At 59.9% G+C, this 12,500-nt stretch overlaps 1 protein-coding gene across 1 annotated transcript in view; it reads left to right on the top strand.

Annotated features, from left to right (window-relative positions):
- The window catches only part of rhbg (Rh family B glycoprotein), an 83,948-nt gene extending 73,048 nt beyond the window's left edge, over nt 1–10,900 (top strand). The window contains 2 exon segments of the mRNA XM_072490583.1: nt 1,338–1,411; nt 10,626–10,900. Of these exon segments, the coding sequence (XP_072346684.1) occupies nt 1,338–1,411; nt 10,626–10,697 (146 nt within the window). The 3' untranslated portion in view covers nt 10,698–10,900.
- Nucleotides 10,901–12,500: the final 1,600 nt, after the last annotated feature.

The raw sequence follows: 12,500 nt of genomic DNA, 5'->3' as shown, positions 1-12,500 counted from the left end.
CGGGTCCAGGCGATCGAGTTCCTCCCGGCCCGCGGCCCGGACGAGGGCGGCCAGTTCCGCGGCCTCCCGCGCTTGTACGCGCCAAAAGAGACGTTGACGCAGAGGGACGGGACGCGCAGGCGCGCTCTACATAGGACCGAACTGCGCATGCGCGATGGCGCAACGAACGCCATGATGTCACGACGTGCGGCAACTGTGGATCCGCACATTTGAAGCGGCAATGTCCGGCAAAGAACCGACAATGCCTCCGCTGTGGCAAGATGGGCCACTACGCTGCCCGCTGTCGAGCAGCTCAACCTGCCAACGCTCCCCAATTCCGCCAGCCTGGCAGGGACGTGCGGGCCATTCAGCCTCCATACACCGAGTCATACCCTGACGACGTACAGACCGGTGATACCGACGACCGGGAAGCCTTCCGCGTTGCGGTAATTGACAGGAACCGGATGTCTCCAGCCAGGACCCACCAGCCGATGCCAGTGAACAGCGTCAATCCGGGTGATGAATGGTGTGCCACCCTAACGGTCAGCCTACTAGGCTGGACTTGTGAGCCTGTTTGAACATTGGACTCACTAAAGTGCTATGCCACAATATTAATGTGTTTCTCTTTTTGTTGTTACAGGAGTTCGTTTTTGATGTTTGATGATTACATTTGTTTTGTTTGTGGTACAACCTCGTTGCTACGTTGCACCCGACACCTTCCTATGTATATAGTTTAGCCTCATGTACATGCTGTAGATATTGCACACACACACATTCAGCTGCACTCAGTACACATCTATATTTATTACCACATAGGCACATATTCTTGTAAAAAAAAAGGGGGATGTCATGATATTCAGATAAACATCATGGCGCAAACACACATACACACTGATGGACAGATCGACGGACCAATCAACACACACGCAACATCACAGCCAATCACCAGTGAGAGTACACGCACTATAAAACAGGGAACACCACAGTTCCCGCGCATTCCAGCAGGAGACAGCTCAGAGCACAGAGCTCACAGCGCGCCACTCAGACATACACCATGTGCTGAGTGCCTCTCGAAGATAGTGTTAGGGCTGGGTCCACAGGTTAACGGGTAAATTACGAACCACAGCCAGAAGTTTACAGATGTTATTGATAGAAAAAACAGAGTTGTACCATCAGCAACCGCGTTGGTTCGTCTGTATAGCGGAACACCCAACACGGGGAAACTATCATCCCTCGTCCACAGTCCCTCATTACTCCGCCTTTAATCCGTTAGCCGCCTCCCACCCCGCGCCAATGAGAAACGAGGTCGTCTGGAGGGCTGTGGGAATAATTTTGTATTTTCCTCCCCACATTCCCAGGTTTCGTCATGAAGCTGCCCATCTGGGGAGCTCCAGCAGACACGCAGTGTTTCACGGACCAGCCGTACTGGGAGGTGAGTGCGCGGCAGCGCGAGGAAGCGCGGCTGCCAGCGGGTACACAGCAAGATCCCGCAACGCGACAGCACGCGGACGGCCCAGATCGGCTGGGATCCTTCTCACTGATGGAGGCCGAGGGAGGAGTGTCGGGACCCAGAGTATCGGGGAATTCTCCCCCCCCCCCGCCCCCTGCACTCCACTCCACCCACCCCCCCGTTCAGCTTCCCCCAATAGGGGCGCTCGGAACTTTAATATCCACCTGAAGGGCGGACGGGGGCCCTGGATTAACGTCTTATCTCACAGACGTCCGTCCAACACTGCGGCACTCACTCAGTACTGACCCTCCGACAGTGCGGCACTCCCTCAGTACTGACCCTCCCACAGTGCGGCACTCCCTCAGTACTGACCCTCCCACAGTGCGGCGCTCCCTCAGTACTGACCCTCTGACAGTGCGGCACTCCCTCAGTACTGACCCTCTGACAGTGCGGCACTCCCTCAGTACTGACCCTCCGACAGTGCGGAGTTCCCTCAGTACTGACCCTCTGACAATGCGGCACTCCCTCAGTACAGACCCTCCCACAGTGCGGCGCTCCCTCAGTACTGACCCTCCCGCAGTGCGGAGTTCCCTCAGTACTGACCCTCCCACAGTGCAGCGCTCCCTCAGTACTGACCCTCCGACAGTGCGGCGCTCCCTCAGTACTGACCCTCTGACAGTGCAACGCTCCCTCAGTACTGACCCTCTGACAGTGCGGCACTCCCTCAGTACTGACCCTCTGACAGTGCAGCACTCCCTCAGTACTGACCCTCCCACAGTGCGGCGCTCCCTCAGCACTGACCCTCCGACAGTGCGGCGCTCCCTCAGTACTGACCCTCCCACAGTGCGGCGCTCCCTCAGTACTGACCCTCTGACAGTGCGGCACTCCCTCAGTACTGACCCTCTGACAGTGCAGCACTCCCTCAGTACTGACCCTCCCACAGTGCGGAGCTCCCTCAGCACTGACCCTCCGACAGTGCGGCGCTCCCTCAGTACTGACCCTCCGACAGTGCGGCGCTCCCTCAGTACTGACCCTCTGACAGTGCGGCACTCCCTCAGTACTGACCCTCTGACAGTGCAGCACTCCCTCAGTACTGACCCTCCCACAGTGCGGCGCTCCCTCAGTACTGACCCTCCCACAGTGCGGCGCTCCCTCAGTACTGACCCTCTGACAGTGCGGCGCTCCCTCATGACTGACCCTCCGACAGTGCGGCGGTCCCTCAGTACTGACCCTCCGACAGTGCGGCACTCCCTCAGTACTGACCCTCTGACAGTGCGGCGCTCCCTCAGTACTGACCCTCCGACAGTGCGGCACTCCCTCAGTACTGACCCTCTGACAGTGCGGCACTCCCTCAGTACTGACCCTCCGACAGTGCGGCACTCCCTCAGTCCTGACCCTCCGACAGTGCAGCACTCCCTCAGTACTGACCCTCTCACAGTGCGGCGCTCCCGCAGTACTGACCCTCTGACAGTGCGGCGCTCCCTCAGTGCTGACCCTCTGACAGTGCGGCGCTCCCTCAGTGCTGACGCTCCGACAGTGCGGCACTCCCTCAGTACTGACCCTCTGACAGTGCGGTGCTCCCTCAGTACTGACCCTCTGACAGTGCGGCGCTCCCTCAGTACTGACCCTCTGACAGTGCGGTGCTCCCTCAGTGCTGACGCTCCGACAGTGCGGCACTCCCTCAGTGCTGACGCTCCGACAGTGCGGCACTCCCTCAGTACTGACCCTCACACAGTGCGGTGCTCCCTCAGTACTGACCCTCTGACAGTGCGGCGCTCCCTCAGTGCTGACGCTTCGACAGTGCGGCACTCCCTCAGTACTGACCCTCCCACAGTGCGGTGCTCCCTCAGTACTGACCCTCTGACAGTGCGGTGCTCCCTCAGTACTGACCCTCTGACAGTGCAGCACTCCCTCAGTACTGACCCTCTGACAGTGCGACGCTCCATCAGTACTGACCCTCCCACAGTGCGGTGCTCCCTCAGTACTGACCCTCTGACAGTGCGGCACTCCCTCAGTACTGACCCTCTGACAGTGCAGCACTCCCTCAGTACTGACCCTCTGACAGTGCGACGCTCCCTCAGTACTGACCCTCCCAAAGTGCGGCGCTCCCTCAGTACTGACCCTCTGACAGTGCGGCGCTCCCTCAGTACTGACCCTCTGACAGTGCGGCGCTCCCTCAGTACTGACCCTCTGACAGTGCGGCACTCCCTCAGTACTGACCCTCCCACAGCGCGGCGCTCTCTCAGTACTGACCCTCTGACGGTGCAGCACTCTCTCAGCACTGACCCTCCCACAGTGCGGCACTCCCTCAGTACTGACCCTCCCACAGTGCGGAGCTCCCTCAGTACTGACCCTCTGACAGTGCAGCACTCCCTCAGTACTGACCCTCCCACAGCGCGGCGCTCTCTCAGTACTGACCCTCTGACAGTGCGGTGCTCCCTCAGTACTGACCCTCTGACAGTGCGGCGCTCCCTCAGTACTGACCCTCTGACAGTGCAGCACTCTCTCAGCACTGACCCTCCCACAGTGCGGCACTCCCTCAGTACTGACCCTCCCACAGTGCGGCACTCCCTCAGTACTGACCCTCCCACAGTGCGGCGCTCCCTCAGTACTGACCCTCTGACAGTGCAGCGCTCCCTCAGTACTGACCCTCTGACAGTGCGGCGCTCCCTCAGTACTGACCCTCCGACAGTGCGGCGCTCCCTCAGTACTGACCCTCTGACAGTGCGGCGCTCCCTCAGTACTGACCCTCTGACAGTGCGGCGCTCACTCAGTACTGACCCTCCCACAGTGCTGCACTCCCTCAGTACTGACCCTCCCACAGTGCGGCACTCCCTCAGTACTGACCCTCCCACAGTGCGGCACTCCCTCAGTACTGACCCTCTGACAGTGCGGCACTCCCTCAGTACTGCCCCTCTGACAGTGCGGCTCTCCCTCAGTACTGACCCTCCCACAGTGCGGCACTCCCTCAGTACTGACCCTCCCACAGTGCTGCACTCCCTCAGTACTGACCCTCCCACAGTGCTGCACTCCCTCAGTACTGACCCTCCCGCAGTGCGGCTTCCCTCAGTACTGACCCTCCGACAGTGCGGCGCTCCCTCAGTACTGACGCTCTGACAGTGCGGTGCTCCCTCAGTACTGACCCTCCCACAGTGCTGCACTCCCTCAGTACTGACCCTCCCGCAGTGCGGCTTCCCTCAGTACTGACCCTCCGACAGTGCGGCGCTCCCTCAGTACTGACGCTCTGACAGTGCGGTGCTCCCTCAGTACTGACCCTCCCACAGTGCGGCGCTCCCTCAGTACTGACCCTCTGACAGTGCGACACTCCCTCAGTACTGACCCTCTGACAGTGCGGCACTCCCTCAGTACAGACCCTCCGACAGTGCGGCGCTCCCTCAGCACTGACCCTCCCACAGTGCGACACTCCCTCAGTCCTGACTCTCTGACAGTGCGGCACTCCCTCAGTACTGACCCTCCCACAGTGCGGCGCTCCCTCAGTACTGACACTCCGACAGTGCGGCGCTCCCTCAGTACTGACCCTCCGACAGTGCGGCACTCCCTCAGTACTGACCCTCCCACAGTGCGGCGCTCCCTCAGCACTGACCCTCCCACAGTGCGGCGATCCCTCAGTACTGACCCTCCAACAGTGCGGCGATCCCTCAGTACTGACCCTCCAACAGTGCGGCGATCCCTCAGTACTGACCCTCTGACAGTGCGGCACTCCCTCAGTACTGACCCTCCCACAGTGCGGCGCTCCCTCAGTACTGACCCTCCCACACTGCGGCGCTCCCTCAGTACTGACCCTCCCACGGTGCAGTGCTCCCTCAGTACTGAACCTCCCACAGTGCGGCACTCCCTCAGTACTGACCCTCCCACAGTGCAGTGCTCCCTCAGTACTGACCCTCCCACAGTGCGGCACTCCCTCAGTACTGACCCTCCCACAGTGCGGCGCTCCCTCAGTACTGACCCTCTGACAGTGCGGCACTCCCTCAGTACTGACCCTCCCACAGTGCGGCACTCCCTCAGTACTGACCCTCCCACAGTGCGGCGCTCCCTCAGTACTGACACTCCTACAGTGCAGTGCTCCCTCAGTACTGACCCTCCCACAGTGCGGCACTCCCTCAGTACTGACCCTCCCACAGTGCGGCACTCCCTCAGTACTGACCCTCCCACAGTGCGGCGCTCCCTCAGTACTGACCCTCCTACAGTGCGGCACACCCTCAGTACTGACCCTCTGACAGTGCGGCGCTCCCTCAGTACTGACTCTCTTACAGTGCAGCGCTCCCTCAGTACTGACCCTCCCACAGTGCGGCACTCCCTCAGTACTGACCCTCTGACAGTGCGGCACTCCCTCAGTACTGACCCTCCGACAGTGCGGCACTCCCTCAGTACTGACCCTCCGACAGTGCGGAGCCCCCTCAGTACGGACCCTCCCACAGTGCGGCGCTCCCTCAGTACTGATCTCTTACAGTGCGGCGCTCCCTCAGTACTGACCCTCTGACAGTGCGGCACTCCCTCAGTACTGACCCTCCCACAGTGCGGCACTACCTCAGTACTGACCCTCTGACAGTGCGGCGCTCCCTCAGTACTGACCCTCCCACAGTGCGGCGCTCCCTCAGTACTGACGCTCTGACAGTGCGGCGCTCCCTCAGTACTGACCCTCCCACAGTGCGGCACTACCTCAGTACTGACGCTCTGACAGTGCGGCGCTCCCTCAGTACTGACCCTCCCACAGTGCGGCGCTCCCTCAGTACTGACCCTCCCACAGTGCGGCGCTCCCTCAGTCCTGACCCTCTGTCAGTGCGGTGCTCCCTCAGCACTGACCCTCTGACAGTGCGGCACTCCCTCAGTACTGACCCTCCGACAGTGTGGCACTCCCTCAGTACTGACCCTCTACAGTGCGGCGCTCCCTCAGTACCGACCCTCCCACAGTGCGGCACTCCCTCAGTACTGACCCTCCCACAGTGCGGCGCTCCCTCAGTCCTGACCCTCTGACAGTGCAGCACTCCCTCAGTACTGACCCTCCGACAGTGCGGCACTCCCTCAGTACTGACCCTCTCACAGTGCGGCACTCCCTCAGCACTGACCCTCTGACAGTGCGGCGCTCCCTCAGTACTGACCCTCTGACAGTGCGGCACTCCCTCAGCACTGACCCTCTCACAGTGCGGCGCTCCCTCAGCACTGACCCTCCCACAGTGCGGCGCTCCCTCAGTACTGACCCTCCCACAGTGCGGCGCTCCCTCAGTACTGACCCTCTGACAGTGCGGCACTCCCTCAGTACTGACTCTCTGACAGTGCGGTGCTCCCTCAGTACTGACTCTCTGACAGTGCGGCACTCCCTCAGTACTGACTCTCTGACAGTGCGGTGCTCCCTCAGTACTGACTCTCTGACAGTGCGGCACTCCCTCAGTACTGACCCTCCCACATTGCGGCGCTCCCTCAGTACTGACCCTCTGACAGTGCGGCGCTCCCTCAGTACTGACCCTCTGACAGTGCGGTACTCCCTCAGCACTGACCCTCCGAAAGTGCGGCGCTCATTCAGTACTGACCCTCTGACAGTGCGGCACTCCCTCAGTACTGACCTTCCGACAGTGCGGCGCTCCCTCAGTACTGACCCTCCACAGTGCGGAGCTCCCTCAGTACTGACCCTCTGACAGTGCGGCACTCCCTCAGTACTGACTCTCTGACAGTGCGGTGCTCCCTCAGTACTGACTCTCTGACAGTGCGGCACTCCCTCAGTACTGACTCTCTGACAGTGCGGTGCTCCCTCAGTACTGACTCTCTGACAGTGCGGCACTCCCTCAGTACTGACCCTCCCACATTGCGGCGCTCCCTCAGTACTGACCCTCTGACAGTGCGGCGCTCCCTCAGTACTGACCCTCTGACAGTGCGGTACTCCCTCAGCACTGACCCTCCGAAAGTGCGGCGCTCATTCAGTACTGACCCTCTGACAGTGCGGCACTCCCTCAGTACTGACCTTCCGACAGTGCGGCGCTCCCTCAGTACTGACCCTCCACAGTGCGGAGCTCCCTCAGTACTGACCCTCCCACAGTGCAGTGCTCCCTCAGTACTGACCCTCTGACAGTGCAGCACTCCCTCAGTGCTGACCCTCCCACAGTGCGGCGCTCCCTCAGTACTGACCCTCCCACAGTGCGGCGCTCCCTCAGTACTGACCCTCCCACAGTGCGGAGCTCCCTCAGTACTGACCCTCCCACTGTGAGGCGCTCCCTCAGCACTGACCCTCCCACAGTGCGGCGCTCCCTCAGTACTGACCCTCCTACAGTGCGGCACACCCTCAGTACTGACCCTCTGACAGTGCGGCGCTCCCTCAGTACTGACTCTCTTACAGTGCAGCGCTCCCTCAGTACTGACCCTCCCACAGTGCGGCACTCCCTCAGTACTGACCCTCTGACAGTGCGGCACTCCCTCAGTACTGACCCTCCGACAGTGCGGCACTCCCTCAGTACTGACCCTCCGACAGTGCGGAGCTCCCTCAGTACGGACCCTCCCACAGTGCAGCGCTCCCTCAGTACTGACCCTCCCACAGTGCGGCACTCCCTCAGTACTGACCCTCTGACAGTGCGGCACTCCCTCAGTACTGACCCTCCGACAGTGCGGCACTCCCTCAGTACTGACCCTCCGACAGTGCGGAGCTCCCTCAGTACGGACCCTCCCACAGTGCGGCACTCCCTCAGTACTGACCCTCCCACAGTGCGGCACTACCTCAGTACTGACCCTCTGACAGTGCGGCGCTCCCTCAGTACTGACCCTCCCACAGTGCAGCACTACCTCAGCACTGACCCTCTGATAGTGCGGCGCTCCCTCAGTACTGACCCTCTGACAGTGCGCCACTCCCTCAGTACTGACGCTCTGACAGTGCGGCGCTCCCTCAGTACTGATCCTCCCACAGTGCGGCGCTCCCTCAGTACTGACCCTCCCACAGTGCGGCACTCCTTCAGTACTGACGCTCTGACAGTGCGGCGCTCCCTCAGTACTGACCCTCCCACAGTGCGGCGCTCCCTCAGTCCTGACCCTCTGTCAGTGCGGTGCTCCCTCAGCACTGACCCTCTGACAGTGCGGCACTCCCTCAGTACTGACCCTCCGACAGTGTGGCACTCCCTCAGTACTGACCCTCTACAGTGCGGCGCTCCCTCAGTACCGACCCTCCCACAGTGCGGCACTCCCTCAGTACTGACCCTCCCACAGTGCGGCGCTCCCTCAGTCCTGACCCTCTGACAGTGCAGCACTCCCTCAGTACTGACCCTCTCACAGTGCGGCGCTCCCTCAGCACTGACCCTCTGACAGTGCGGCGCTCCCTCAGTACTGACCCTCTGACAGTGCGGCACTCCCTCAGCACTGACCCTCTCACAGTGCGGCGCTCCCTCAGCACTGACCCTCCCACAGTGCGGCGCTCCCTCAGTACTGACCCTCCCACAGTGCGGCGCTCCCTCAGTACTGACCCTCTGACAGTGCGGCACTCCCTCAGTACTGACTCTCTGACAGTGCGGTGCTCCCTCAGTACTGACTCTCTGACAGTGCGGCACTCCCTCAGTACTGACTCTCTGACAGTGCGGTGCTCCCTCAGTACTGACTCTCTGACAGTGCGGCACTCCCTCAGTACTGACCCTCCCACATTGCGGCGCTCCCTCAGTACTGACCCTCTGACAGTGCGGTACTCCCTCAGCACTGACCCTCCGAAAGTGCGGCGCTCATTCAGTACTGACCCTCTGACAGTGCGGCACTCCCTCAGTACTGACCTTCCGACAGTGCGGCGCTCCCTCAGTACTGACCCTCCACAGTGCGGAGCTCCCTCAGTACTGACCCTCCCACAGTGCAGTGCTCCCTCAGTACTGACCCTCTGACAGTGCAGCACTCCCTCAGTGCTGACCCTCCCACAGTGCGGCGCTCCCTCAGTACTGACCCTCCCACAGTGCGGCGCTCCCTCAGTACTGACCCTCCCACAGTGCGGAGCTCCCTCAGTACTGACCCTCCCACTGTGAGGCGCTCCCTCAGCACTGACCCTCCCACAGTGCGGCGCTCCCTCAGTACTGACCCTCTGACAGTGCAGCACTCCCTCAGTGCTGACCCTCCCACAGTGCGGCGCTCCCTCTGTACTGACCCTCCCACAGTGAGGCGCTCCCTCAGCACTGACCCTCCCACAGTGCAGCGCTCCCTCAGTACTGACCCTCCGACAGTGCGGCAGTCCCTCAGTACTGACCCGCTGACAGTGCGTCACTCCCTCAGTACTGACCCTCCGACAGTGCGGCGCTCCCTCAGTACTGACCATCTGACAGTGCGGTGCTCCCTCAGTACTGACCCTCCCACAGCGCGGCACCCCCTCAGTACTGACCCTCTGACAGTGCGGCGCTCCCTCAGTACTGACCCTCTGACAGTGCGGCGCTCCTTCAGTACTGACCCTCTGACAGTGCGGCGCTACCTCAGTACTGACCCTCCCACAGTGCGGCGCTCCCTCAATACTGACCCTCCCACAGTGCTGCGCTCCCTCAGTACTGACCCTACGACAGTGCGGCATTCCCTCAGTACTGACCCTCCCACAGTGCGGCACTCCCTCAGTACTGACCCTCCCACAGTGCGGCCCTCCCTCAGTACTGACCCTCCCACAGTGCGGAGCTCCTCCAGTGCTGACCCTCCGACAGTGCGGCATTCACTCAGTACTGACCCTCCCACAGTGCGGCGCTCCCTCAGAACTGACCCTCTGACAGTGCGGCACTCCCTCAGTCCTGACCCTCCCACAGTGCGGCGCTCCCTCAGTACTGACCCTCCCACAGTGCGGCACTCCCTCAGTACTGACCCTCTGACAGTGCGGCGCCCCCTCAGTACTGACCCTCCCACAGTGCGGCACTCCCTCAGTCCTGACCCTCCCACAGTGCGGCGCTCCCTCAGTACTGACCCTCCCACAGTGCGGTGCTCCCTCAGTACTGACCTTCGACAATCTGCCGATTCCTCTCTGCCGGATTTGGGAATGCTGCCTGGAGTTAGTGTTCAAGTCGGCGGAGCGGGAACCCCCACCGAAATTGGAAGCGAGATTGGAAGAGAGGGCGAGAGATAGCGAGGTGCCCAGCTATGCTCCTGCCTTCCTCGTCCTGCTGAGGCCTGAGGCCTAGAGTGCGGCCTACCCTCGGCCTACCCTGCGGCCCTGCCACTGACCTCTCCTTTTCCCTTTCCTCCTCTGAAGCTTCCAGAAGAAGGCTGGGGGGATGGCGAGTTGGTGCCCGTGAAGACAGAGGAGCCGGAGAAACTCACGTAAAGAGGAGTTGTGGCGAACCTGGCGCCGCTCGAGGCGCCAACGGCCAGCGACGCCACAGAGAAAATTCTATTTTGTGTTTGTTACAAGTTAAAATCTGCAGCTTTTTTTTATATACAGAAGGAAGGGAGAGATATTTAGCCTGCGAATGGCCTTGCCTGTACAGCAGGGTTTTAACCTTTTAATAAATCAAGTCTACTTTGCAATCTTCTGCTCGTTTGTGCTGAGTGAACCAAAGGGGTTTCAGGGGGGCATCTGTCCGGCAAACTCTGACCCCAGTTACGCGGCATGAGGTGTCGGTCGCGACTGGTCACCAACATTTCAGTCAAAGAGATTGGTTTGAAGCAGCTGATTGAACAAGGATACAGAGAGAGGGGGGAGAGAGAGACAGACAGACAGAGAGAGAGACCGAGAGAGAGAGAGAGAGACAGAGAGAGAGAGAGAGAGACAGAAAGAGAGAGAGAGCCAGAGAGAGAGAGACAGAGAGAGAGACAGCGAGAGAGAGAGACAGAGAGAGACAGAGACAGAGAGAGGGAGGAGAGAGAGACAGACAGACAGAGAGAGAGACAGAGAGAGACAGAGAGAGAGACAGAAAGAGAGGGAGAGACAGAAAGAGAGAGAGAGCCAGAGAGAGAGAGACAGAGAGAGAGACAGAGAGAGAGAGAGACAGAGAGAGAGACAGCGAGAGAGAGAGACAGAGAGAGAGAGACAGAGACAGCGAGAGAGAGTGAAGAGAATGTGTGTGTGAGTGGGTGAAAAAGAGTGAGTGAGAGAATGTGTGTGAGAGAGTATGTGAGAGTGAGAGAGTGTGTGTGTGAGGGTGTGAGAGTGAGTGAGGTTGAGCATATGTGTGTGAGAGAGGGAGAGCGTGTGTGATAGAGTGTATGTGTGAGAATGTGTGTGAGAGTGTGTGTGTGAGAGAGAGTGAGTGAGAGAATGTGTGTGAGTGTGAGCGAAAGAGAGTGAGTGAGAGAATGTGTGAGAGAGAGTGTGTGTTTGTGTGAGAGTGTGTGTGAGAGAGTGTGTGTGAGAGAGAGTGTGTGTTTGTGTGAGAGTGTGTGTGAGAGTGAGAGAGTGTGTTTTTGTGAGTGTGAGGATGTGAGAGTGAGTGAGATTGAGCATATGTGTGTGAGAGAGGGAGAGCGTGCGTGATAGTGTGTGTGAGAGAGTGTGTGAGAGAGAGTGTGTGAGTGTGTGTGGGAGAGTGTGTGTGGGAGAGTGTGTGTGGGAGAGTTTGTGTGTGAGAGTGTGTGTGTGAGAGTATGTGTGAGAGATTGTGTGTGTCACAGTGTGTGTGAGAGAGTGTGTGTGTGAGAGTGTGTGTGTGTGTCACTGTGTGAGAGAGTGTGCGTGTGAGAGTGTGCGTGTCAGTGTGTGTGAGAGAGTGTGTGCGTGTCAGTGTGTGTGTGTGTGTGTGAGAGTGTGTGTGTGTGAGAGTGTGTGTGAGAGAGTGTGAGTGTGTGTGTGAGAGTGTGTGTGTGAGTGTGTGTGTGAGAGTGTGTGTGTGTCACTGTGTGTGAGAGAGTGTGCGTGAGAGAGTGTGCGTGAGAGAGTGTGCGTGTGAGAGTGTGTGTGTGTGTGTGTGAGAGTGTGTGTCACAGTGTGTGTGAGAGAGTGTGTGTGTGAGAGTGTGTGTGTGAGAGTGTGTGTGTGTGTGTGTGAGACACTGTGTGAGAGAGTGTGCGTGTGAGTGTGTGTGTGTGAGAGTGTGTGTGAGTGTGTGTGTCACAGTGTGTGTGAGTGTGTGTGTGAGACACTGTGTGAGAGAGTGTGTGTGAGAGTGTGTGTGTCACAGTGTGTGTGAGA

This window comes from Scyliorhinus torazame, chromosome 26 (genome assembly GCF_047496885.1).
Source record: "Scyliorhinus torazame isolate Kashiwa2021f chromosome 26, sScyTor2.1, whole genome shotgun sequence".
Lineage (NCBI taxonomy): Eukaryota > Metazoa > Chordata > Chondrichthyes > Carcharhiniformes > Scyliorhinidae > Scyliorhinus > Scyliorhinus torazame.
Note: the sequence above shows the minus strand (reverse complement) of the source record. Positions and strands in the feature narration are given on the sequence as shown.